The 26,826-nt window shown below is 35.4% G+C and overlaps 2 protein-coding genes across 2 annotated transcripts in view; one reads left to right on the top strand and one right to left on the bottom strand.

The window, feature by feature from the left end:
• LOC136031729 (vesicular glutamate transporter 1-like) overlaps positions 1 to 26,826 on the top strand; it is a 185,317-nt gene that overhangs the window by 53,046 nt on the left and 105,445 nt on the right. The window lies entirely within an intron of this gene.
• On the bottom strand, positions 16,335 to 19,315 carry LOC136031728 (mRNA cap guanine-N7 methyltransferase-like). Its single transcript, XM_065711435.1, has one exon. It carries the CDS (start codon positions 19,311 to 19,313, stop codon positions 18,219 to 18,221), a length of 1,095 nt encoding a protein of 364 aa, XP_065567507.1. The 5' UTR covers positions 19,314 to 19,315; the 3' UTR covers positions 16,335 to 18,218.

The raw sequence follows: 26,826 nt of genomic DNA, 5'->3' as shown, positions 1-26,826 counted from the left end.
ACGAACTTCTATATTAGTATGTTTTTATTGCGTGTATGAAGGGGTTCAACCCTCGTCGATACCTCGTTCTTTACCCTAAAGCTTAAATTTTGTCCCAATTCCTTAAGGATGAGCTCTGAATCACAAAGGCCGTAGAATAAATAGTTGAAATTACCAAAAAAACTTTAGCGTAAAGAGTGAGGTATAACGAGGAGGTAAGCCCCTCATATGCGTAATAATTGTGTTCGTTTAAGTTTTAATGCTGCTCCTTACTTTCAGTAGAAAAAACTTTTCATACTTATTTTTTCATTGTTTTTTCAAATAATGCTAGAAAATCCTGCGCCCCCTTCATTAAAATTCTCTTCCCCCATGGCAAGTTTCTCCATGGAAATATCCTCCCACGTAACCCCCCCACCCCCCTCAAGTCTCCCCCTAAGCAAAAAAATACCCCTGAAAACGTCTTTACACTTCCCAGTAACCATTACTATATGTAAACACAGGTCTAAGTGTGTAGCTTGCAGCCCCTCCCACGGGGACTGCGGGGGAGTAAGTCGTCCCTAAAGACATGGTTATTATGTTTTTAGACTACGGTGAATAAAATGGCTACCTCAGAATTTTGATCCGGTGACTTTTGGGAAAAAAAGCGTAGGGGCCTAGGTGCCCTCTAATTTTTTTTGTCATTTAAAAAGGGCATTAGAACTTTTAATTATCGTTAGAATGAGCCCTCTTTCGACATTCTAGGACCACTCAGTCGATACGATCACCCCTGGGGAAAAAAAAACAAAAAAAAACAAATAAACACGCATCCGTGATCTGTCTTCTGGCAAAAAATGCGAAATTCCACATTTTTGTAGATAGGAGCTTAAAACTTCTACAATAAAGTTCTCTGATACGCTGAATCTAATGGTGTGATTTTCGTTAAGATTGTATGACTTTTAGAGGGTGTTTTTCCCTATTTTCTAAAATTAGGCAAATTTTCTCAGGCTCGTAACTTTTGATGGGTGTAACTGACCTTGATGAAACTTATATATTTAAAATCAGCATTAAAATGCAATTCTTTTGATGTAACTATTGGTATCAAAATTCCATTTTTTTTAGTTTCGGTTACTATTGAGCCGGGTCGCTCCTTACTACAGTTCGTTACCACGAACTGTTTGAAAAATACAAACTTCCACATTTTTGCAGATATGAACTTGAAACTTCGGTAGTGTGGTTCTTTGATACGCTGAACCTGATGGTGTTTTTAGGGGGGTGTTTCTCCCTTTTTTCGAAAATAAGAGAATTTTTTTCAGATTCTTTGCTTTTGATGGGTAAGACTAAACTTGATCAAACTTATATATTTGAAATTAGCCTAAAAATTCAATTCTTTTGTTGTATCTATCAGTATCAAATCCTGTTTTTTAGCGTTTCGGTTACTATTGAGCCGGGTCAATTCTTGCTTACAGTTCGTTACCACGAACTGTTTGATAGTTTACAATTCCGTATATACTGCAAAATTAAAGAAAGACGAGATTTACAATCAAATCATGAGTACAAGAGATCCTCTCCTTTACAATATTAGTAAACCTGCAACAGCAAGAATAATTATTTTCGTCAAACCTCATTCCTTTACAATTTAAATACCAGGATCCTTGACAGCAGTAACCGAAGTAATGTTCTTGATGTAATTAATTAATTCAGCTTTAAAATCAATCCTATCTATCTTCAAATACACTTTTCTATAGATTTATTCCTTGACGTCACATCCTCTTCAGGTATTTATAGTCGTTCCCAAGATTTCAAAGGAAGATGAGGAAAACAAATCCCAAAGTCGCAAGATTGCGGGGATAAAAAACTTTCAGTGAAAAAATGTATTCTATATCTATAAGAACTTTATCTTCAGAAATTATAATTTGTCTAATTCAAATGCCTATACATCAAAACTTCTACTTCATCTGCTACTTTTGAAAAAAATAAAAATTATTGGCAAATTTCCAGATGACGCATTGCTGACAGCAAAGCATTTCTAAGATAGGCACTTAGCATTTTAGATGTATTGCCTGTAGATTTTGTGTCGTCAGATAATGTCAGCAGATTTAAATAGTGAGTAGGAAAGGGAGCTAGGGGAAGTTTGAGGGTGGAAACAAAGAAAGTAATTAATCTTCAATTAGGACAAGGTATGCATTGACTGACTGTTAATTGTCTTAGTACGTGACTGATAAAGAACTCTGAACACAATTTTGCTTTTGATTAGTTTTTGCATGAAATAACTTTATGGCACTTGATTATTGAGACATTTTGTTTTCTTATGGCTGGAGTAATCGTGATAGCACAAATACTAGAAGAATTAGTGACAGCAAATGCTGTGCTTGTATTAGTATATCGGGGGTAACAGAGATAGTTGACTTAAGAGAGGACATAAGAGAGGACAGTCGTAGATGGAGCAGTCGTCGGAGAAAAAACCTTGGTACCATTTGGAAGGAGAGGCTGTGGTAAGAGTGGTAACGGTAGTAAGAGAAGGGGTAGTTTTTGCGCTAGCTGCCATGGTAGGATTAGTTATTGGATGGTCTTATCGCAGATAATGGAAGAGATAAAAAAATCTTATTCTAAACGCTCAAATTTACTCAAATCTCAAATTTACTTTTTAAAACAGTGAAAAACTTTAGCGTAAAGAGCGGGGCGTTGAGGAGGGAACAGCCCCTTTCATATACGGAGTAGTTTCTGTTCGTTTTAAAGTTTTAATGTCGCTCCTTACTTTCAGTTAATTAAACTTGTTTTTTGTATATATTTAATTTCTGAACATTTTTGAATTAATGCATGTTTTGATTTTGGCTGTTCGCACATGAATACTTGGAACGAAATTTGCATATTTTTTATTTGTTGGCTAAATGGCTTTTTCTTAGTCTTCGTCGGACGATTTTGAGAAAAAAGGTATGGGGGTGGAGGCTTAGTTGCCCTTCAATCTTTTGGTTACTAACAAACGCAACTAGAACTTTAAATTACTTACGGACGTTTTTATTAATAAAAAATATACGTAACTTCCAAATTAACTTTCGTAACGAACTTCTATAATCGTACATTTTTATTACGTATATGAAGGGGTTTTCTCCCTGTTTAATACCTTCCTCTTTACACTAAAGCTTAAAATTTGTCCCAATTCTTTCAGGATAACCCCTGAATCGCAAAGGCCGTAGAAGAAATAGTTGAAATTACTAAAAATACTTTAGCGTAAAGAGCAGGTATTTAGGAAGAGATGAACCCCTCATATGCGTAATGATTTCCGTTTGTTTTGTTTTAATGCTGCTCCTTACTTTCAGTTGAAAAACTTTTTCTTATTCATCTTTTCATTGTTTTCGTTTTAAATAATGTTAGAAAATCCTGCGCCCCCTTCATGGAAATTCTCTCCTCCCATTACAAATTCCTCCATGTAAAAAGGAAGGAATGTAAAAAGTAAAAAGTAAAAATGTAAAAAGAGGAAAGATCCTCCCATGTAACCCCCTCCCTATCCAAGAAAAAAATTCCCCTGGAAACTTCTGCAAGCTTCACAATAACCATTACTATATGTAAACACTGGTCAAAGTTTGTAACTTGTAGCCCCTCCCCTGGGAACTGCGAGGGAGCCGTCCCCAAAGACATAGTTACTAAGTTTTTTAACTATGCTGAACAAAATGGCTATCTTAGAATTTTGGCCCGTTGACTTTGGGAAAAAATGAGTTTGGGAGGGGGCCTAGGTGCCCTCCAATATTTTTGGTCACTTAAAACGGGCACTCGAACTTTTCATTTCCGCTAGAATGAGCCCTTTTGTAACATTCTAGGACCACTGGGTCGATACAATCACCTCTGGGAAAGAAACGAAAAATCTATATATATAAAAATAAGTTGTCTGTGTGTGTGTGTGTCGAGTGACGTCATGTTTGTGTGTCGACTGACGTCATGTTTGTTGATTGACAAAATTACACATCGGGACACAAATGACGAACGGGACACCGGGACATAGGGAATATAAATGACGACCGGGACACTCAAAGAGAAAGCGACCGGGACACAAGGAATGTTCGATTAGCAATCACCATCAACAAAGCACCGGGGCACAAATGACGACCAGGACACAGGGAATATAAATGACGACCAGGACACTCAAAGAGAAATTACACACCGGGACACCGGGATACAAATGACGACCGGGACAAAAATGACAACCGGAACACCGCGACACAGGGAATATAAATGACGACCGCGACACTCAAAGAGAAATTACAGACTGGGACACCGGGACACAACTGACGACCGGGACACAGGGAAACAACAACAACGGGGACGCCGAGGGGCACAGGGGGATATATAAATGACGACAGGGACACAGGGAATGTTCGATTAGCAATCACCATCAACAAAGCTCAGGGGCAATCATTAGAATAATGAGGTATAGATCTGAATACAGATTGTTTTTCCCATGGACAATTATATGTTGCATGTTCAAGAGTCGGTAAACCTGACAATCTATTTATATGCACAGACAATGGGACAGGCAAGAATATTGTACATTCGCAAGTTTTCCGTAGTTAAAAATATATATATATATATATCTATCTATATTCACAGGTGGGACACAGGGATACAACTACAATGGCGCGTAACTAATATGGCACGTAACGACTTGCGCGCGCGGGGGGGCTTGGGGGGGGGGCGAAGTGCCCCACCAACTTGGTGTTGGGGTGGCGCGAAGCGCCACCCCAACAGCTAGTAAATAAATAAATAAACAAACAAATAAACACACACCCGTGATCGGTCTTCATGCAAAAAATACGAAATTCCATATTTTTGTAGATAGGAGCTTGAAAATTCTACAGTGGTGTTCTCTGATACGCCGAATGCGATGGTGTGATTTTGTTAAGGTTCTATGACTTTTACGGGGTGTTACCCCCTATTTTCCAGAATAAATTGGCAAATTTTCTCAGGCTCGTAACTTTTGATAAGTAAGACTACATTTGATAAAACTTATATATTTTAAATCAGCATCAAAATCCAATTCTTTTGATGTATCTATTAGCATCAAAATCCTATTTTTTGAAGCTTCGTTTACTATTGAGCCGCATCACTCCTTACTACAGTTGTCTGATATCCAAATGAAAACAACCACACTGTTGTTTGATATCGAATCAAAAATCACTGTTCGATATCGATATCGATATCGGTGAAAAATCACCGATTCGATATCGATATCGAATCACTGTTGTTTGATATCGAATCACTGTTGTTTGATATCGAAAAATTACATTACTACACTGTTTGATATCGAAATGGAACGAACAGTTTGATATCGAAATAAAAACAACTTCATAACCAATATTAAGGAAGAAACAGCAATTGAATGGTGGATTAACAGTTTAATATGTATATACCGATATTTACTCCTTAAAGTTTTAATAATTTTGGATTATTGAAGTTAAGAAAGTGAAAATACTTAAAAAGTCCAAATTATGTTCTAGTCTTTAGAAGGCATTGGGGTTTTCAGCCCTAATCATCTTGGTTTCTGTCTGTTTTGGGTTCGACGTGATTATTTATTGTATTTTCTGTTCGCTTCGGGTTTCATTTATTTATGGATGATTATTTCAAGGTAGGTTTACCCTGTTCAGTCTCATGGCTGGGGGATCGAGTTGAAACTACAAGATTTTTTTTGGAGGGGAAGAGTCTCTTGTATTCATGAAAGAGTATAAGCAACGATTTACTTTTTGTTTTTATGCCTTTCATTCAACAGACTCTTTAGCTTTGTAATTATTAAAAGATGTGTAACTGATCATAATGCTGATCAAAATGGAAAATAGCTGGAATTAATCCTTGTAGTGGGGCTGAACTAGACATGGTCAATCAAAATATTAGGACAATGTAAAATAACAAATAAGATTAAAAATTATGACCAAAACTAAGATAAAAAATGCCAATAAAAATCACGTCAATATATTATTCACCTTGAGACAGAGGAAAATATACTGCAACATAAAAATATATGTATGGAAATCAAACAGTTCGTGGTAACGAACTCTGGAATTTTGATACCAATAGTAACATCAAAAGAATCGTATTTTTATGCTGGTTTTACATATATAGATTTCATCAAGTTTAGTTTTACCTATCAAAAGTTACGAGCCTGATAAAATTTGCCTTATTTTATAAAATAGGGATAAACACCCCCTAAAAGTCATAAAATCTTAACGAAAATCACACCGTCATTTCGGCGCATCAGAAAACCCTACTGTAATTGTTTTTTTTTTTTGTTGTTTTTTTTCAGGGGTGATCGCATTGACCCAATGGTCCTAGAATGTAGCGAAAGGACTCATTCTAACGGAAATTAGAAGTTGTAGTACCCTTTTTAATTGACCAATTTAGGTCTATTAGCTTTGACTTTATCCGGGTTTTGGTAGTACTGTTTTTTCCCGGGTCAAAACATTTACTTTAGATTTTACTTTTCCTTCATGGATAATTTCTTTTTTGAAGGATTATCTAACTAAAAACAAGCGCCAGGAAAAATTTAGGTCTATTAGTTTTGATTTTATCTAGATTTTGGTAGTAATGTTTTATCCCGGGTCAACAAATTTGGTTTGGATCTTAATTTTCCTTCATTGTATAATTTTCTTTTTTGAAGGATAGTCTTTCTAAAAAAAAGTACCAGGAGAAATTTGACATAGTCATTGAATTTCAATGGTTAAATTTGCATATTCTAATATTCAGAATTTAGATATTCAATATTTAACTATGATTGGTTAACCCAATGGTTTTTGTATTTGATATATTAAATAAGAGTTTCTTTTAAATTCGATTAAAATAGATTCTTTTCCTATGTTTGCTTAACCCGACTTCAATTCGACATTTAACTGCAATTGCTCTGTATTCAACTTCATTTTAAACAAACAGCAGCTAAAATTTTTAGTACTAGATAATACCCAATTTACCATTTAGTTTAATTTGGAAAAGCTCTTTTGTCTAAATGATAATAGCCTAACTCGCATTTTAAAAAGTAATAAATTAAAATTTCATGGTGATTACAGGATACTAAGCGTATCCAAACTACCGATTAATTTAAATCTTTAGTGCTTAAAATTCGACTCTTTTTTATGTTATTTTCTATTTAATCTTCTTTGGGATATTTGTTATGAAAAGTGAAAACAATGAACATCTTCAACCATTGATCTAAAAGGAATTTTCGGCGTGATATCGCGATCGACCAGCAAAAGATTCTCAAAGTCAGAAAACATCAAAACCAACAATATTTATTGAAATATTTTGTAATGAATAAAAAGTGCATAGACATTCAGAAAAATTTCATTTGTGAGAGGAGGGAGGGAGGGGTAAAGGGTACCCCCGCATACGTCTCTGCCCAAATTATAGAATTTCGGTCTTTTCCAGCTACATTTTATTAGCTATGTTTGTCACCCTGGGCTTTGTGCCATTGCAAGTTTGTTATTGTGACATCATATATCCTTTTTTGGTATTTTAGTTTGGTATTATATGATCAATCAAAACCAGAATCCAGTTAAAACAACATTAATAATCCAGGCTAGTGTCAAAAATTAGATAAGAACTTGAACAAATACCATTGAAAATCCCTCCATTCCAAAATAAGTAAAGTAACACTCAAAATTACATATTCGTCAAAAGAAGAAGTTGAAATTATATTAAGTAGTTTCTTCTAAGAGACCAAAGCGACATAACCTACTATTAAATTATTAGACATTCAACTAAATCAAATTGCTGTTATTACGCGTAGCGATCGTATCTGCAGTTTTAGCTTATAAAAAATCGTAAAAAACTATTAACAAAGCTATTCTCAAAGACAATATTCACTAGAAGGATCAAAATGTGACGGAGGAGATATTGCCCTGCTAATCCTCCCTTTGAGAGCAGCTTAGAAAAAGTTCTTTGGCAATTATTTCAGACGTACAAAAATGTCAGATGTGATCTTTAGGCATAATATTGACCAAAATAAAATGGTATAATAATATTAAATAATAAAATTTTATTAAATTTTTTTATTAAAAATATTGAATTATTAAATAATTATTAAATTATTTTATTATTTTATTAATTTTATTAAAATATCTTATTAAAATAATAAAATGGTGCTAAAATTTTTAGTGGTTAAACCTATTTCAGTTTTGCTGATAATTGATTTCAATCAATGAAGAAATTAATTAAAATTATTTTTAAATAGAAAAAATCTCAGCTTGAGTTTCTAATTCAACCATTAACACTAAGTATGTTTTTGTTTATTGTATTATACGTATGTTGTTTTTTTAATTTATTTATTTTATGTACAAGCATATACTCTTTATACTTTAGTTTATGCTCTATAATTATACATACATACTTCCTACATAGGTTAATAATGATAAGTGTATTATGCTACACAAATCGTACCTTTGTATTCCCCAAATAAGAAAACCTTCACCTTAAGTCATAAGAATCTCAGTTGGTTTTAACTCTTTCATACAGTTCGTGATAACGAACTGTATGATAACGGACTGTAAATTGAGCGACCCGGCTCAATAGTTACCGAAACTCTAAAAAAACGTATTTTTATAACAATAGTTACGTCAAAAGAATTGCATTTTAATGCTGATTTTAGATATACAAGTTTCATGAAGTTTAGTTTTATCTATCAAAGTTACAAGCGTGAGAAAAATTGCCTTATTTTAGAAAATAGGGGGAAACACCCCCGAAAAGTCATAAAATCTTAACAAAAATCACACCATCAGATTCAGCGTATCAGAAAACCGTACTATAAAAGTTTCAAGCTCCTATCTATAAAAATGTGGAATTTTGTATTGTTTTGCCAGAAGACGGATCACGGAAGCGATTTTATTTGTTTTTTTTTCTTTTTCCCAGGGGTGATCGTATCGACCAATTGTTCCTAGAATATTGCGAGAGAGCTTATTCTAACTGAAATTGAAAGCTCTAGCGCGCTTTTTAAGTGACCAAAGTTTGGCGCACCTAGGCCCCCTCCCATGCACATATTTCCCCCAAAGTTACCGGATCGAAATTTTGAGATACTCATTCTGTCCAACTTAGTTGAAATTCTGTCAATATACGCTCTGAGACCATACTGGCTATGCATGACGTATGAAAACAAAGAAAGGAAATAATAAATGAAAAGAGAAAAATCAAATAGGTGAAAAACGAGAATTTGTCAGCCAGTAGGAAAATATGAAAAACAAGCAAATATTTCGACAAGGACCTCCGCCAAGTCGTCCTCAGTGCTCAAAAAAATAAGAAAGAGGAAAAAGAAAAAAAGAAACAAAGAAGAAACAACAACAAAATCTAACCTTCTTAAGTGAACTGTACAAGAGGAAAAAAGACACTGAATCAAACAACAAAAACCAACTTGAAATGACAATTAAAGCCAAATTTTTATTTATATGTTGTTGTTTTTTTATCTCAATTGCCTCTTTAAAAGATTGCGGTAGGCCATTTACGGTAGATATTAAAGTTGCCTCTTCAAAAAGAACTAAATGGTCAGGATTTTCGTATATATGCTGGGCCAGAGCTGAATCAAAGTTGTCATTTTATTTTCCAATATCAGGGACTTATCTATTGAAATTTTGTGTTCATGCAATCGTTCCCCTAGTTGTTGATTGGTCCTGTCAATGTAAAATTTTCCACATGAACACGGGACTCTGTAGACACCACTACCTAATATAAGGTCCGTTTTATCCTTTCCCGAGCTGAAAAAATGTTCAACTTTTTGTTCCAAAATTATAAAAAAAAGATAAAAAAACGAAATTGCAGACAGGCGAAATCTGTTGCATGGCAAAAGATACTTATCCAATCTAATTGGTAACTTCTCTTTCATTGATTTCAAGTTGGATTTTGTTATTTGATTCAGTGTCTTTTTTCCTCTCGTAGAGTTCACTTAAGAAGGTTAGATTTTGTTGTTGTTTCTTCTGTTCGTTTTAATGTCGCTCCTTACTTGCAGTTATAAAAACTTCTTTTTTTAATTTACATACAGAATTGGTTATTGGGAAGTGTACAAACGTTTCAGGGTAGATTTTTCTGGTGGAGGATTGATGGGAGGGAGGTGCGTGGGAGGAATTTTCCATGAAATTTTCCAAGGGGGAAGGGAATTTTCCCTGAAGGAGGCACCGGATTTCCCAGCATGATTTAAAAATGATTAGAAATTAAATAAAAACACATTTTTTCAACTGAAAGTAAGAAACAACATTAAAACTTAAAATTAACAGAAATTGTTACGTATATGAGGGTATTCTCCATTTTGTCAATATTTCACTTTTTGCGATATAGTTTTTTATTACTTTCAAAAGAATTTTTTATTTTAGTTTAATGGCCTTTGCGATTCAGTGGTCATTCTTAAAGAATTAGAGCAAAATTTGAACTTCACCGTAAAGAGCGAGGTATTAATGAGGGGAAGAACCTCCTCATATACGTAATATTTTTTTAAGTTTTAATATTGCTCCTTACTTTTTTTCGAAAAGCGTTTTTTTATTATTTATTTCTATTGAAGCGTGTAGCACGCTGGGATTGAACTCTGCTTGGTAACATGGTACTGGGGGTCGATCTCAGCTGACACAGGGCCTGAAGCTACGTGGAGATTGTGCATTAGTGCCTCAAAGCTATTAAACAGGTATAAGAAGAAGAAGAAGAAGAAACTTCAGAATTTAGAGTTACCACAGTGTAACTTTATTCTTGCGACTCTCCTTCAGAACTGGATGGCTGAGTTCAAAATTGTTTTATGGATAGAGTATCAAACAGTTCGTGGTAACGAACTGTAGTAAGGAGCGACCCGGCTCAATAATAATCTGAGCTCTAAAAAAAATGGAATTTTGATACCAATAGTTACATCAAAATAATTGTATTTTTATGCTGATTTTAAATGTGTAAGTTTCACCAAGTTTAGTCTTACCCAAAAAAAGTTACGAGCCTGAGAAAATCTGTCTTATTTAGAAAATAGGGGGAAACACCCCTTAAAAGTGATAGAATCTTAACAAAAATCACAATATCATATTCGGCGTATCAGAGAACCCTACAGTAGAAGTTTCAAGCTTCTACCTACAAAAATGTGGAATTTTGTATTTTTTGCCACAAGACTGATCACGGATGCGTGTTTATCTGTTTGTTTGTTGTTTTTTTTTGTTCTTTCCCCGTTCTTTACGCTAAAGTATTTTACTGTTTTGAAAAGTAGAGCTGAGAGAAAAAGTCAAACTTTAGCGTGAAGAGCGGGGCGTTGAGGAGGGAACAGCCTTTTTCATATACAGAGTAATTTCTGTTCGTTTTAAGTTTTAATATCGCTCCTTACTTTTAGTTAAAAAAAAACTTATTTTTTGAACGGCGAAGAGCTGAAATGAAAGTCACTGGAATTCCTTCCTTATGGCGAATAATATGATATTCACTATTTAAGGTTAGACATTTTTACAAGAAAGAGGCTATAAACGTGCCAAAGAAAGTATTTCGTAAACAAGAAGTGCCATAATTTTATTCTAAAGGGGTGTGGGTTAACATTATTTAGATAATACCAAAAGATAACAGGAGTTTCCAAATAGAAACCCCTCCCTAAACATTACTCGGTCTGGAAGACAGTGTCTCAGCTAAGGGTTATAATCAGTCGTTAAAGAAAAATTGTTCAATTCTGTTATATTATTAAATAAAAAAAACTAATTTTTTTAGCTCAAAGTAAGGAGCGACATTAAAACTTAAAACGAACAGAAATTACTCCGTATATAAAATGGGTTGTCCCCTCCGCAATCCCTCGCTCTTTACGCTAAAGCTTTTATTTGTTTTAAAAAGTAGAATTGTGGCAAAGAGTCAAACTTTAGCGTAAAGAGCGAAGGATTGCGGAGGGGACAACCCATTTTATATACGGAGTAATTTCTGTTCATTTTAAGCTTTAATGTCGCTCCTTACTTTCAGCTAAAAAAATTAGTTTTTTTTATTTAATTTCTGAACGTTTTTGAATTAATGCATGTTTGGTTTTGGCTCTCCGCACATAAATTATTAAAATGAAATTTGTATATTAATTCTTTTTTTGGCTAAATGGCTTTCTCTTAGTTTTGATCAGACGATTTTGAGAAATAAGGGGTGGAGAAGGAGGCCTAGTTGCCCTCCAATTTTTCGGTTGCTTAAAAAGGCAACTAGAACTTTTAATTTTTAACAAACGTTTTTATTAGTAAAAAATATACGTAACTTATAAATTAGCAACTTACGTAACAAACTTTCATAATCTTATATTTTTATTATGTATACAAGGGGGTTTGTATCCTCGTTAATACCTCGCTCTTTACACTAAATCTTAAGTTTTGTCCCAATTCTTTAAGAATGACCCCTGAATCAGAAAGGCCGTAGAATAAATAGTTGAAATTACTAAAAATACTTTAGCATAAAGAACGAGGTATTTATCTCCTCCTAAATACCTCGCTCTTTATGCTAAAGTATTTTTAGAGCCCCTCATATGCGTTATAATCTCTGTTCGTTTTAAGTTTCAATGCTACTCCTTCCTTTCATTTGAAAAAACGTTTTCATGTTTATTTTTCATTGTTTTCTTACAGTAATGCTAGAAAATCATGCGCCCTTTTCCTTGAATTTTCCTTCCCCCATGACATATTCCTCCAAGGATAGATCCTCCAACATAGCCCCCTCCCCTCAGCCCCACCCCCAAAACAAAATAAAATCCCCCTGAAAACGTCTGTACACTTCCCAATAACCATTACTATATGTAAACACTGGTCAAAGTTTGTAACTTGCAGCCCCTCCCCCAGGGATTGTGGGTGAGTAAATCATCTCCAAATACATAGTTATTATGGTTTTCGACTATGCTGAACAACATGGCTATCTCAAAATTTTGATCCGTTGACTTTGGGAAAAAAATGAGCGTGGGAGGGGGCCTAGATGCCCTCCAATTTTTTTTGGTCACTTAAAAGGGCACTAGAACTTTTCATTTCCGTTAGAATGAGTACCCTTGCGACATTCTAGGACCACTTGGTCGATACGATGACCCCTGGGAAAAAGAAAAAAAAAACAAAAAAAAACAAAAAAAACAAATAAACACGCACCCGTGATTTGTCTTCTGGCAAAAAATACAAAATTCCACATTTTTGTAGATAGGAGCTTGAAACTTTTACATTAGGGTTCTCTGATACGTTGAATCTGATGGTGTGATTTTCGTTAAGATTCTATGACTTTTAGGGGGTGTTTCCCCCTATTTTCTTAAATAAGGCAAATTTTCTCAGGCTCGTAACTTTTGATGGGTAAGACTAAACTTGATGAAACTTATATATTTAAAATCAGCATTAAAATGCGATTCTTTTGGTGTAGCTATTGATATCAAAATTCAATTTTTTAGAGTTTTGGTTACTATTGAGCCGGGTCGCTCCTTACTACAGTTCGTTACCACGAACTGTTTGATTCTATCTACAAGGCTATATTATTTTACTTAAAGCTTTTAGGGCTTAACTTTTCGAATCCTAGATTTATTTTCAATTTTTTTTTAAACTCAAAGTGCACAAAATGTGAAGAAAACGATAAATTTGAACTGTTTGTAAAAAGCATACAGTACATTTGGGTTTATACATTTTTTTTTTTTTTTCGTTTTTCATACCCACAGTTACCAAAAAAACAGCAAGCAATTCTTATTCTTTTTAAGGAAGAAAAAACAACTTTACTATCAACATGTATTACTTTAAAAAAAACATTCAAAATTTGGGGTTCAAATTTTTCTTTTATATTTATCGAGCTGGCTCGTTTTCTTTTGTTTTTGTATTTTTTTTCTTTTTTTTGATCAGAAATAAAAATTAACAAAATGACAAATTTGAACTGTTTATAAGTAAATATTGTAACTTTGATATATTTTTCTTTTCAAACTAACATTGAGAAAAAAAAGTTATATTTTTTGTCACAGTTATAATATAGTAGATCGAATATCAATTTGAAATTGTTCTGTGAAAACAAAAACAAAAAGTAATATTTCAAATAGATTAAGTAAAAGTAATAAAAGTTGATATTTCTGTCAAGCGTTGATCGAAAACAAAGATTGCCACCAAAGTCAACAAATCTTCCCCATAAGGCTTCAGGATCTCATTTCCTTACAATCGTGGCTAAAGCAAACAGCGAAGGACTTGCAATTATTGACTTTAATTTTCTCCGTCTTGGATTTTCCCCTAGAATATGGCTTTTGTTCAGTTGGTAATCTTTCTGTTCAATCCTTTCCTAATAGGAGATTTAGGTTCGTTAAATCGTCCCTGAATGAATATTTGCTTGTAGAAAAAAAGTAGAATGATGATAGAAGATCATTTTTTCTTTTTCTTTTTTGAATTTTCAATAGAGTTGAGTATTGTAACCAAAACTTTGAAAAACAAAATTAGAATTAATAAATATATGAGAAGAATTTCCTTTCTGTAACAGAGTTTCCAAATATATAGAATTTGTTAGGCTAAAATTACCCATACAAAAGATATAAATCGCAAGGTTCAGAAAATTGACTAAATTTTCTAAAAAGGGAAGAACCCCTCCTTATAATAAAAATTGTAGAATCACATTTGGCATACTCTATTGTGGAGGTTTAAAGCTCCTACTAATAACATAGTATTTTACATATTTTCCTAGAAATTTGATGACAATCTGTGTTTATTTTTTAACCAGTGATAATAATACCGAAATAGCTGTCATAAAATACCAGGAGAGGACTCATTTGATTGGAAAATCAAAAGTTATAGTAACGTTATATGCTAAAAGTCAAAACTTGTGGCCCGAATATGGTCAAAATACTATGGATTGAAAATTTTGAGATTGTTGATCGATTAGAATATTGACTGTATATACATAGCCTCACGTATCAGATCTCACTATTACAAGTTGTCTACATTTGCCTTTTAGTACAGCAAAACGAGGATTGCAGCTCGATCAGGGCAAATGTACTATTTGAAGGCAATTTAGAAATACATGATGAATATAGAACTATTGAATTGACGTAAAAAATCGTCCAAGCTTCAGAGATCACAATACTATTTTTGTGTCACATTTACCCTTACATATATATCAAGCCCATACAAAAAAAAAACTATTTAGTGTCGTAAGTACCTTCTGAATATATATCAAGTCCATAAAAAATATATATTAGTCTTTATGTACAGCAAAACAAGAATTGCAAATCGATCAGGGCAAATATACTATTTAACGGCCATTTAGAGATGCAAGATGAATATAGAACTATTGAATTGATGTATAAAAATCGTCTAAGTTTCAGAGATCATAATACTATTTAGTGTCATACGTACTAAATATATACCAAGTTCATAAACAAAAATTACACCGAATAGCCTTCTGTTACTGTTATGCATAGACAGTACTAGTTAGTATTTCAGTATTAAATTATTGCAAGCCAGTGAGTGGGGTCAGAAGGAAGGACAGTGGGTCTTTTGTGGGGAAAGGGGAAGCCTGGCTCATATAAGAGTTGATTTTTTGAATATAATTTTAACTTTTCGTGAGAGGTCCTTGTGATTAATGTGGGGAGTTGAATTATCTTCTAGAATCCTCTCAGTTTGAGTAATATACCTAGCTGAGTAGGTAATGTGGATGTCAAGGGAATTGCCGCTCTATTATTGCAGGAGGTTTTTTTATGCTTGCATAATATTATTAGGCAACAGGAAAGATTTTTCAAGATATGCATATAGCTTGTTAAACATTGTATGACGTTACAAGCTAATTTTTATATAATTATATTTGCCCATTTATCAAATATGTTTATAATATTTTGTTCGGTGAAATGCCCTGGTGACTAATTTTTTGTAATAAGTTTCATATCGCATGCTTCCCCGAACAAAGCTGGATAGTGCTGGGGTATTCCTCAGGAGCAATATTTTTCTGTTGAACCCCCTTAAAAATCATAAAAGGTCACTACATGAAAAGTTATTTTAAGGTTTTTGAATTGTTGTAATTCCTTGTCAAAATAGAGAATCATCATTTGTAATATTGCAAATTTTTGTTTTCTGGGCCTTCCTACTAACACGATATATAACTGTTTGCGTTCAAAAAGGTTTTCTTGTTTAAGGTTTTTGGATTGTTGTAATCCCTTGTTAAAATATATACAAACATTTTTGCTATTACCAGTTTTTTTATTTTTACGCAACTTAATGTCATTTCATACTCTTTCTTTTCAAAAATATTTGATTATTGAAGCTAGTCCAATTTCTAACAACGATATGTATTAAGTACGAAACTTTTGGTTTTCTTTTTTAAGGTGTTTGAATTTTTGTAATCCCTTATCAAATAGAGAATCCTGCTGACATTATATGTTTAATAGTAATAATAATAATAATAATAATAGTAATAATAATAATAATAATAATAATAATAATAATAATAATAATAATAATAATAATAATAATAATAATAATAATAATAATAATAATAATAATAATATTTATTACCAACAAACATACAAAAGTATAAACAGTGGAGTACAGAGAAAAAATTAATAAGCAAAGCAAAAACAGAAGTACACGTAACTCAACAATGGCAAGCACAATAAAGCTAATATAACAAAGAAAAACAGTATAATAAAATAGACTAACAGATCAGTAGAACAGACGAAGTAAAGCTGCATTGATAACTAGAAATATTTACAAACACAGTATAGACCGCCGCTAATGTTTCGCATTCAACATGTTCATCATTTATTATTAACCCACAAAGATAACACTATGGAAAAAAGAAAAAGCAAACGGAATTAACAAACGACCAAAAAACTAAACACTTATCCTACATAATACATAATTAACAACAGAAATTATAGCTAAACTAGAAAGATAACTTATAAGAAGAAGAAGATTATGGCACCATTGCCCCACACAGGGAATTATTTTTGTAGAGAGATTGGACATCGCGAGAAAGCCGATTTTGGACGGCCAAGTATGGATCAACAATGCCAAATCTTTCACTAATCCAAGAGTTTCTAGTCCAGGGTGGTAGGCCTAACAAGAACTTACAAAAACTATAAAAGCATGACCGGATGGTACGTTTATTTCGATCGGTTAACAAGCCCAAAACGGGGAAAAACCAATAACGTGTGGCTGCACCAGCGCATTGAAAAACCTTGCTCTGATATATCTATTATAATTTGTCTTGGCAGATATGAGTAGACCATAAGATTTGCGGATCTTGCTGGTCAAATGTTCAACTAGCAGTGATCTTCTAGATTTCACATCACAACCGATTGGAAGCCCGAGGTAAACTAAACTAGGCGCTTGTCTCACGACGCTATTTCCAAGTCGGATATCAGGAACGTCATCTGAGCTTTGATGGTTGAAAACAACAATATCGCTCTTACTTTCGTTAAAAGACAGGTTTATTTCGGAATAAACGTTGCTTAGAACATAAAAGTTCTTCTCAATGATCCCAAAAGAACGGCTTAAATTCAGTAAATTTTCAGCCTAATTTAACAGTGATATATACCTTTAAACACAAGACTCATCTCAACATCTTTTTGTGATTCTGTAACACTATTATTGTAAAGGGAAGGGGAAGAAACTGCCCCTTACCGTATACCTTTTTCTACAGGGACTACTACAGCCGAAGTTTGTGGATCATCAATCGTCGGGACTTTTATTCTAAACTTCAGTTTTTTATACAAAAGAATATACAATAAAAAGAAGCTCAAAAATTTTGCAAAGAACTGGGGCAACTGTTATGGAGCGGTGAGAGCCACATTAAGCAGGGTCTTTTCTTTCTTTAATACTGGGCTGACAACCCCAACACAAAAAGAATCTGGCACTAAAATACAAGTGAAGATCATCTGGTAAAACAGAATGAGATGCTCAAGAACCCTTTGGCTGCCATGAGCTAAATGCATGCCACAAACTTGGTCAATGCCTCGCGAGAACTTCTTCTTTGCTTTAACTATCGCCACCTGAACGTCAGAAACAGTTACCACAAACACAAGTGAAGGTGATGCTTCACTTAACAAGAGATCAATGTTATCTTTATATTTCGATACAAGCTGAGGGTTGGATGCTGCAAATTCCAACTTGTAATAACTATTCCGCTATTCTTTTGTGGGCCAGAGGCTGGAACCGTCGCAATCACTTCTTTTATTCCTTTTAAGGAAATTCCATACGACATTTGGGTCACTTTTCAGCGTGTTACTATTTCCGTCCAGAATGTTAGCATTGTGCTTCGGCAGGCATTTGGCAAACTTTATTTCAGATAAATTATTTAAGTACAATTATTAAGAAGTAAGAATTCATTAAAAATGTGATGGATTATAATTCAGCTTCCTCAGGAGCATTCTTCTTGAATATGAAGACACAATACATAGTCATAGCTTCCCATTCGTCTTTCGAAAGTGTGCCCACTGTCATATTTTCGTATTCCGGCTTCTTCACATGGTTATACCCTGTTTCAGCATTGCCAACTGGGTTTTGGCTTGGGTAACGCTCTAAAGAATCAATTCTGTTTAAAAGATTCCTCTCTTTAGATATATTGCGTTGAACAAAGTCTTCAAATCGCTCCTTCATAATTAGCTCTAAATTGTGAGCTTTTGCCAATCTTTGTAAAGTTGGAAAGTGGACTAAGAACTCAGGACAATCGACCACGCCTTCTAAATGAAAGCCATATTTAGATCCAAAAAGAGGGGGTGGTGATAACTGTGCATCTTCAGGAAACTCCACCGAATATATAGCGTTGCCAAACTTCCTTAATTTGTATACTTCTTCATGTTCAGGCACAACCGTCACACTTTCATCTCCAATTTTAGCTACTTCTGAAGGGCCATTTACTTCTTTGAGTCTCCTCATGATTTCAAAGCCATCTGTCGTTGTACCAATAAAAAATCCACCGGGTCTTAAGTTTGAAGCGACGTTCTCGAGAAATTTATTTGCTTGTCTTAGCGATTCAAAGCTGTAGTGAAGCATAAATTGACAGCTAACAATATCAAACATTATCTCTTTGTCCTTTAGTTTGTCCTGAATTGTATCTCTTGTTGCGTCAGCCAAAATAAACTCAGCTTCGTAAGATCTGTTCCTTGATTTAAATCTGTTTTTACACTGCTCCAGTGACTTTTCAGCTATGTCTGACAAAACGATTTTACCAACGAAGCTTTTGTCCCATTTTAGCAAATCCCCTCCTTTGCCACAGCCCAAATCCATTACCACGATTTTTTCATCCTTGTCTCCTCCATGTCGCCTCCTTGTCTCCAAATGTCTCCTCCTTGTCTCGCCAATAAGAACACTTTTCACCCAATTGTTGAAGTTTCTCATATAAAGAATTCGGCTTTCTGTTCGTGACTCGATGCCTTTCTCTTCACGGTTATTATAGAAATTGGCGACAGTGCTTGCTAAGCCATGAGATTCAGCCATCGTTGATTTTCCAAAATAAATGTATAATTTGGTTGCGTTAAAACCTGTAAGCTTAATCACGTAGCAAGTTTTTTTTTTATTACGTAAAATAAAATTTTCAGGTATTTTTGTAGTTCAAATTGAAACATTAAAATTAATGCTCAGGCACCGTAAACATTTTTGCAGTTTAAATAACAACTTTAGCAATTCTGAGTTGAAATCAGAAAAATCTGCAATTTTTTATCATGTCTTATAAGAAAAGAATTTCGGTAATGATGCCTTTCTAACAACAATATCTGCTAAGCTTCAAACTTTGTTGTTTTTTTTTATGGTTTTGGAACCGTTGTAATCCCTTGTTAAAATATATACAAACATTTTGGCAATTACCAGTTTTTGCTCTTTACACAATTTAATGTCTTTTCATACTGAGTCTATTCAAAGGTATTTAATGATTACAACGGTCCCAGAAGCGCTGGTCCCAGTTTTGGCTACTATTGAGCCGCATTGCTACTTACTTGAAGTTCTTACCACGAACTGTTTTATCAAACATATAAGATTTATTAATTTTATTTCTACCAATCAAAGGCTACAAACCTTAGAAAATTTTCCCTGATTTTCAAAGAAAGGGCGAAACCCCCCATTAAAAGTCAAAGAATCTTAATGAAAATCACACCATCGAGTTCAGAAGATCAAAGAACCATGGCCAGATTTGAAGCTTTGACGCTTCTAAGCCAAAGTGTTTTTGCCCCTCCGTATTCATAGCATAGGAGGGAGGTTCACTTTTCCTTAAGAAAATAATCTTAAGGAAGACAGTTTTATTTTATTGCAACATAACATCGCTTATGATCACAATTTGAGAATCAATTGTTTGTAAAAATGGGGGTATTAAGTAAATTAAATAAACCAACGAGGTATAGGAAAAAGTTTAATCCATTAGTAGATAGCAACACATAAATACTTTTGACTTACTTGACTTATCGCTCTTGCTCAGCAGGGTCACCAGCGTAGAGAGAAGGGGTTGACAACGCCGTTAGTTTTCTCAAATTAGCCCTGTCTATGGCTAGGGATGGGGCCTCATTTGGGTGTATGTTGCGATCGAGCAGGCCTTGGTTTGTTATATCAGCCCATCTAGTGCGTGGCCTTCCTCGAGGGCGTTTCCAGCCATTTTCCGAGGGATTGGAATCTGAGATGATCCTTGCGAGGGTACTTAGTGGGGAACGGAGTTGGTGGCCGTACCACCTTAGAGAGCGGGCTTCTACTTGGGTAGAAAGGTTCGCCAGCTTGAAGATGTTCAGGATCTCAGTATTGCGGATTTTGTAATACCATTTGAAGCCTTCGACTCGACGCAGGTGTCTAGCCTGAACGGCATCGACCCTTCTTAGATGTGTCTGGGTTATCGGCCATGTTTCAGATGAGTACAGCATGATGCTTGAGACTGTGGCGTTGTAAATTCTGGCTTTGGTATGGCGGCTAATTCGAGGTTTGTGAAAGACTGCTCTTAGGAATTGTCTGAACACAGAGCTTGCCTTGAATGATCTGGCCGAGATTTCGGCGTTAAGTGTGCTACTGGAGGATATAATTGATCCGAGATATGTAAACTGCCTTACGACATCGACAGCTTGGCCGTTAATCTCAACAGTTGAGAGTGGTGCTGATGTGGTCTTTTCTATGGGCATGATCTTCATTTTCTTCCAGTTGATTTGCAGCCCAACTCTAGAGGCTGTGGAGGAAAGTGTCTCGAGTTTAGACTTAAGTTGGTCGAGATTGTCACTAAGGACAGCTACATTGACCGCAAAGGCAACATCAGACGGAGTCCTCCTGGCATAACTGATGCCAAAAGGGTGGGCATGTTGTGTCTCGTTCAGGATGTGTTCGATGACGAAGTTAAATAGCTCAGGCTCAGCAGCGCATTCTTGTCGTACTCCATTTTGTATGGGGAATTCCCGTTAACCAGGACGGCACTTTCTGAATTACTGCAAAGTCCTTTGAATAGGCTCACCATCTTTGCAGGTGGGCCTCCAGCTTTCAGGATTAGCCAAAGGGACGGTCTGTCAACAGTGTCAAAGGCAGAACAAAAGTCAATGAAAGCTATGTAGGCCTTTTTTATAGAATTCCACTGTGATCTGTCTAACCGTGTGAATCTGCTCAGTTGTTGATCTTCCTGGCATGAATTCGGCTTGTTGGGGCGGTGCAAAGCGTGTAGGAGACTTGTTGCTCGTTTCAACAATACCATCGCAAGCAGCTTTCCAGGAACAGACAGTAGGGTGATACCGCGGTAGTTTCTGCAGTCCGTCTTGCTACCCTTGCGCTTAAGCACTGGCACAAGAATTCCTTTCTTCCAATCTGATGGTATAGCTTCAGTGCGCCAGATCATGCTGAACACCATTACAGGACCGCCTGTTGTGAGTAGCTCAGACGCGATGCAAGAAGTGCCGGCTGCTTTATTGTTCTTAATTTTCTTTACGGCTGATCTGATCTCCTCAGGAGAAAATTTGTCACCGTCGGGGGTAGTGGTAGTTTCTGCTGCAGCAGCAACAAGCCCTGGGTCAATGCAATCGGGTGGATCTGAATTGAGCAGTATTTCGAAGTGTTTCTTCCATAGACCAAGACATTGGGACTAATCGTACATGGTTTCTCCATTAGCTGCTTTCAGGCTTGTGCACGCCATGGTGTGTTGGCCATTCAGCTCACGCAAAATGTTGAATGTGGCACCTATGTCTATCTTTTGGGCTGCTTACTCGAGCTCAGCGGATTTGCCTTCAATGAAGTCTTTCTTGTCATTGTGAAGCATAAAGTTGTGCTGTTTGTTGAGCTGTCTATAGAGTGTCATATCTGCTCGTAGTCCTGCTCGCCGTCTCTACCCGATCACTCGAAACGTCTGGTTGCTAATTCACTCATTCCCTTTTCGCTGCTTCAAGCCCACAACTTCTGTAGCTGCAGTGAGAACATTAACCTTGAAAGTGTTCCACACTGAATTGCTTTCTGAACACGGCTGGAGGGCCTCAAAGTGGTTAGAATCCTCAACCGTATACCGCTCACAAACCAAGGGTCTTGCTTCAGCTGAGAGGTGTCTATCTTCTTGGAGGAAGAGGAGCTACTCTTGTTGGCCCTCAGTCAGAGTTTGATCCTTGCAGAAACAATACGATGATCGGTATTGCCAAGCTCGGCACCTCTGTATGAGCGGCAATTCTGGACAGACGAAATCCAGCGTCGTCGTACAATGATGTAGTCAAGCTTCTTTTTGGAGGGCTGCTAAGCCAACCGTCTCTAGGTGCATTTAGTTCTCCGGTGGCTAGTCAGATGTCCAGAAGTACGTGAAGTCAGCTCTGTATGCGCCAAGAATGCATGAGAGCAGACTTCGGATGAGCACCAATACTTCATACAACACATAGATACATGTACACATTATATATTATTTTGTAAGTAGGACTATTTATCTTCAAAGCCAATTGATAAAATCTGCCCCTTTTCGTGCGAAGGTCTCTATGATGTCATAGACACTTGATGTCATGACATCTATGATGTCATCTCACGGCATCTAATGGATCAGCCTTCCCTCAATAGTGAATAGGGATAATCTCTCATGGCTGTTTGACGATCTTAAGTATTTCTTCACCCGACGAAGGGTGGAAAAGGACCTTTCTTCTTTGCAGTTTGTGGTGGGCATGCTAAAAATCATTATTAAGGCAACGTCAATGTTTAGATATATATCAACTACATCAAAATACGGTAAAAGAAATACTGATGTCCAATGGAGCCATGGTTTTTCCTTCATCAGTAATTTGTACCAAGAAGGGTTACAAATGTAAGCATGCATGTACAATCTTAGGCTCAAGATTGTCGGGATAAAAACTCAATAGCTCACTAGCAAGCTACGTAATACTTGAGGCGTGATTTGCACGGTGGCGGAGTGGACCTAGCACTTTGAATATAAGTCACATCAGTCCAGTTTTGGCTTAGGAAAAAATTACACAGTGATAATTTATTGCGAGCCCTGGCATTCTGAGCCTCTAGGCCAGAGCCTAGTGCAGGGGACCCTACTGTTGAAGTTTCAAGCTCCCATCTTCAAAACGTGGAATTTTACATTTTTTTTTGCCAAAAGAAAGGTCAAGGATGCGTGTTTATTTGTTTTTTCCCAGGGGTATCGTATAAAACCAGTTGCCCTAAAATATCAGGAGAGGGTTCATTCGAACGGCATTTAAAACTTCTAATGGCAGTTTTATGTGACCAAAAAGGGCGGAAGGCGGCTAGCCCCCTCTGACTCCCCTTTATTTCACCACTTTTGTTAGGTCAAAATTTTGTGATAGTCATATTGTTCAACATAGTTGAAGCGTCCAATAACTATGCCTTTGGAAATAATGTAACCCCTTACAGATCCTGGGAAAAGGTCTTTAAGTTACGAAATTTACTCATTGCTTACGTTTATTATTTGTTATAAGGAAGAATGCTTAGATTTTACGAGCGAGGGAGGCTTAATTTCCTGCTGGGGGATTTTTCCCGAGGAGAATTTTTCATGGGATGGAGGTTTCCAGGACGGGGGGTGAAATTTACTTGGGAAATCTTACACTGGGGGATTCTGCCAGAATGCCTATCTGAAATTCTTTTTAATTGTCTTACTTTATTTTACCAACTCCATTTTACATGTGGGGATGTTAAATAGTAATTTTCCGGGTAGATTTTCACCAGGGTTGAATTATCTAGAGGATCTTTCCGTGTAGGGAGAACCGAATTTCCCATAATTATTTTTAAACGATCAGAAAGCAAACAAAAACAAGCTTTTCAATTTCAGGTAAAGAGCAACATTAAAACCTGAAACGAACAGGACTTATTACGCACATGAGGGGGTTTGTGTCCTCCTCAATACCTTCCTCTTTGTGTTAAAGTATGAATTTGTGTCCCACTTCCTTAAGAACGACCTCTGAAACACAAGGTTTTGTTAGTTAGAATAAACTTAAGATTTAAAAAAAAAAAAAAATTAGCGTTAAGAGTGAGGTATTGAGGAGGGGACAACCCTCTCATATAATTAACAGTTTCTGTTTGTTTTAAGTTTTAGTGTTGGTCCTTATTTTTAGTTGAAAAAAAACTTGCTTTGCTTATTTAATACATGAATTATTTACTCAATTCAGTAGAGCTGCTGTATCCAATGTTAATACTACTGCTGCTACTACTACTACTGCTATTACTATTAATACTACTACTGTAACTATCAACTATAATGCTACTACTGTGACTGCTATTACAACTATGCCTAAGGGTATGAAGGTGAGATTTTCAGGGAATATTGAGGGATGAAGGTGAACTGAATCACAAGACGCCGTCTGTATACAGGTTGTCAAAAGGGCGTATCAAAAATATCTTAGGAACAGTTTGGTGTGTGAAATTGAAACTTACAGGGCTTGTTGCGGGGGATGTTGAACTAAGAAAAGAGGATTTTTGCATTCTTATGCTACTGCTTCTATTCATAGTACTACTACTACTAATGCTAAGTCTATTGCTGTTAATTTTATTGCTACTACCGCTACGGCTACTACTATTACTATTGGTACTACTACTACAGCTACTAAAGTTAAGGGTATTATGGCAAAAGTTTGGGGAACATTGAAAATGTGGGGAACTAAATCAAAACACACTATGCCCATACAGGTTCCCAAGAGGAAGTAGCACAAATGCTTCAGGAACGGTTCATGGTTTTGAGCTGAAACTTTTGGCATGTGTTGAAGGGGACGTTGAAGGACATGAAAGGTGCTACATGCATACTGCTATTAATTCTACTACCGCTATTACAACGACGGTTACTACGCAAGATAAGTGGTATTACGGTAAAGCTTTTTAAGGAATACTTAGGAGAATGTTGAACCAAATCAAAACAGACTATAAGCACGTAGATTGTGAAAAGGGTGACACAGTAATATCTGAAGAACGGCTTACATTATTAACTTAAATCTTTCAGGGTGAGCGGTTGCAGATTTGAATTAGCTGGCACAATTTGTATACTATCATTGCTACTACTATGTTTAGGCTAATGTTTACCATTTTGCTTTAAAACTAAAAAATGCTTTAAACTAAATCAAAAGGTACTTTGCTCATGCTGGTTGCCAATAAGACATCTTAGCGGTACTCTAAGAATGTCTGAGGGTATTAAGTTGAAACAATCAGTACTACTACTAGTTCTGCTTCTGCACTTACAATTAGCTAAATCAAGAGAGTGTAAGTGTATCTAGGTTTTCAAAGAGCATAGATGAATTTTTTTGAGAACGATACTAAGTTCTGTTATTTAGATATATATGAGGACGTATGAAAAAACTAAACAATGCTACTTGTGCTCATGTATATGTGCTCAGGTATATATGAGGTATATACTTGTGCTCAGGTATATACTTGTGCTCAGGTATATATGAGGACGTATAAAAAAAAAATAAACAGTGCTACTTGTGCTCAGGTATATGTGCTCAGGTATATATGAGGTATATACTTGTGCTCAGGTATATACTTGTGCTCAGGTATATATGAGGACGTATAAAAAAAAATAAACAGTGCTAATTGTGCTCAGGTATATGTGCTCAGGTATATATGAGGTATATACTTGTGCTCAGGTATATATGAGGACGTATAAAAAAAAATAAACAGTGCTACTTGTGCTCAGGTATATGTGCTCAAGTATATATGAAGTATATACTTGTGCTCAGGTATATACTTGTGCTCAGGTATATATGAGGACGTATAAAAAAAATAAACAGTGCTACTTGTGCTCAGGTATATGTGCTCAGGTATATATGAGGTATATACTTATGCTCAGGTATATACTTGTGCTCAGGTATATATGAGGACGTATAAAAAAAAATAAACAGTGCTACTTGTGCTCAGGTGTATGTTGCTAACAATTGTTGGGAATTTTTCTTCAACTCACAAATATTACACACACAGAAAGCCAAACTGGTTTCGTGTAAAAATAAACAAAAAGATATAAAATGTTGTTCTTTTTTCATGAAAAAAACTATATAAATAAAAACGACCGGAAATTAATTTCAAAACTTTTTCTACAAAATGTGTTTTTCGAAGAAAACTAAAGAGCTAATTAAACCAAAATTCAGCAGAAATAAAGTCAAATAATCTTCCAAGCTTAAAACTACCACAAATCACTATCACTAAATTGACAAAACCCGAAACGAATAGAAATTACAGTAAATAACAGAGTCAAACCCAAAACGAGCAGAAATTATGGTGCTTAGTGCAGACACCCTCCCCCCATGTCTTCTCAAGACCCGAATATAACTTACTCTTTACTGAAAATAAAAATAAGGGATGTGAATTGACAGTTTAATATATATATATTAATATATATTACGTAAATTCTTGATAATTTTTATTTGTTAAAGTTAAAAAGTGATAATATTTAAACTCTATTCTGTTTTCAGTAAAGTACAAATTATGTTCTGGTCTTAAGAAGGGCATAGTTGTCAGCCCTACAAATGCAAGGTTCTGCTCGTTTAGAGTTTGACTCGGCCATCTATTGTAATTTCTTTTCGTTTTGTCT

The sequence above is a fragment of the Artemia franciscana genome, chromosome 10 (genome assembly GCF_032884065.1).
Source record: "Artemia franciscana chromosome 10, ASM3288406v1, whole genome shotgun sequence".
NCBI lineage: Eukaryota > Metazoa > Arthropoda > Branchiopoda > Anostraca > Artemiidae > Artemia > Artemia franciscana.
This window is presented reverse-complemented; position numbering and strand designations above follow the sequence as displayed.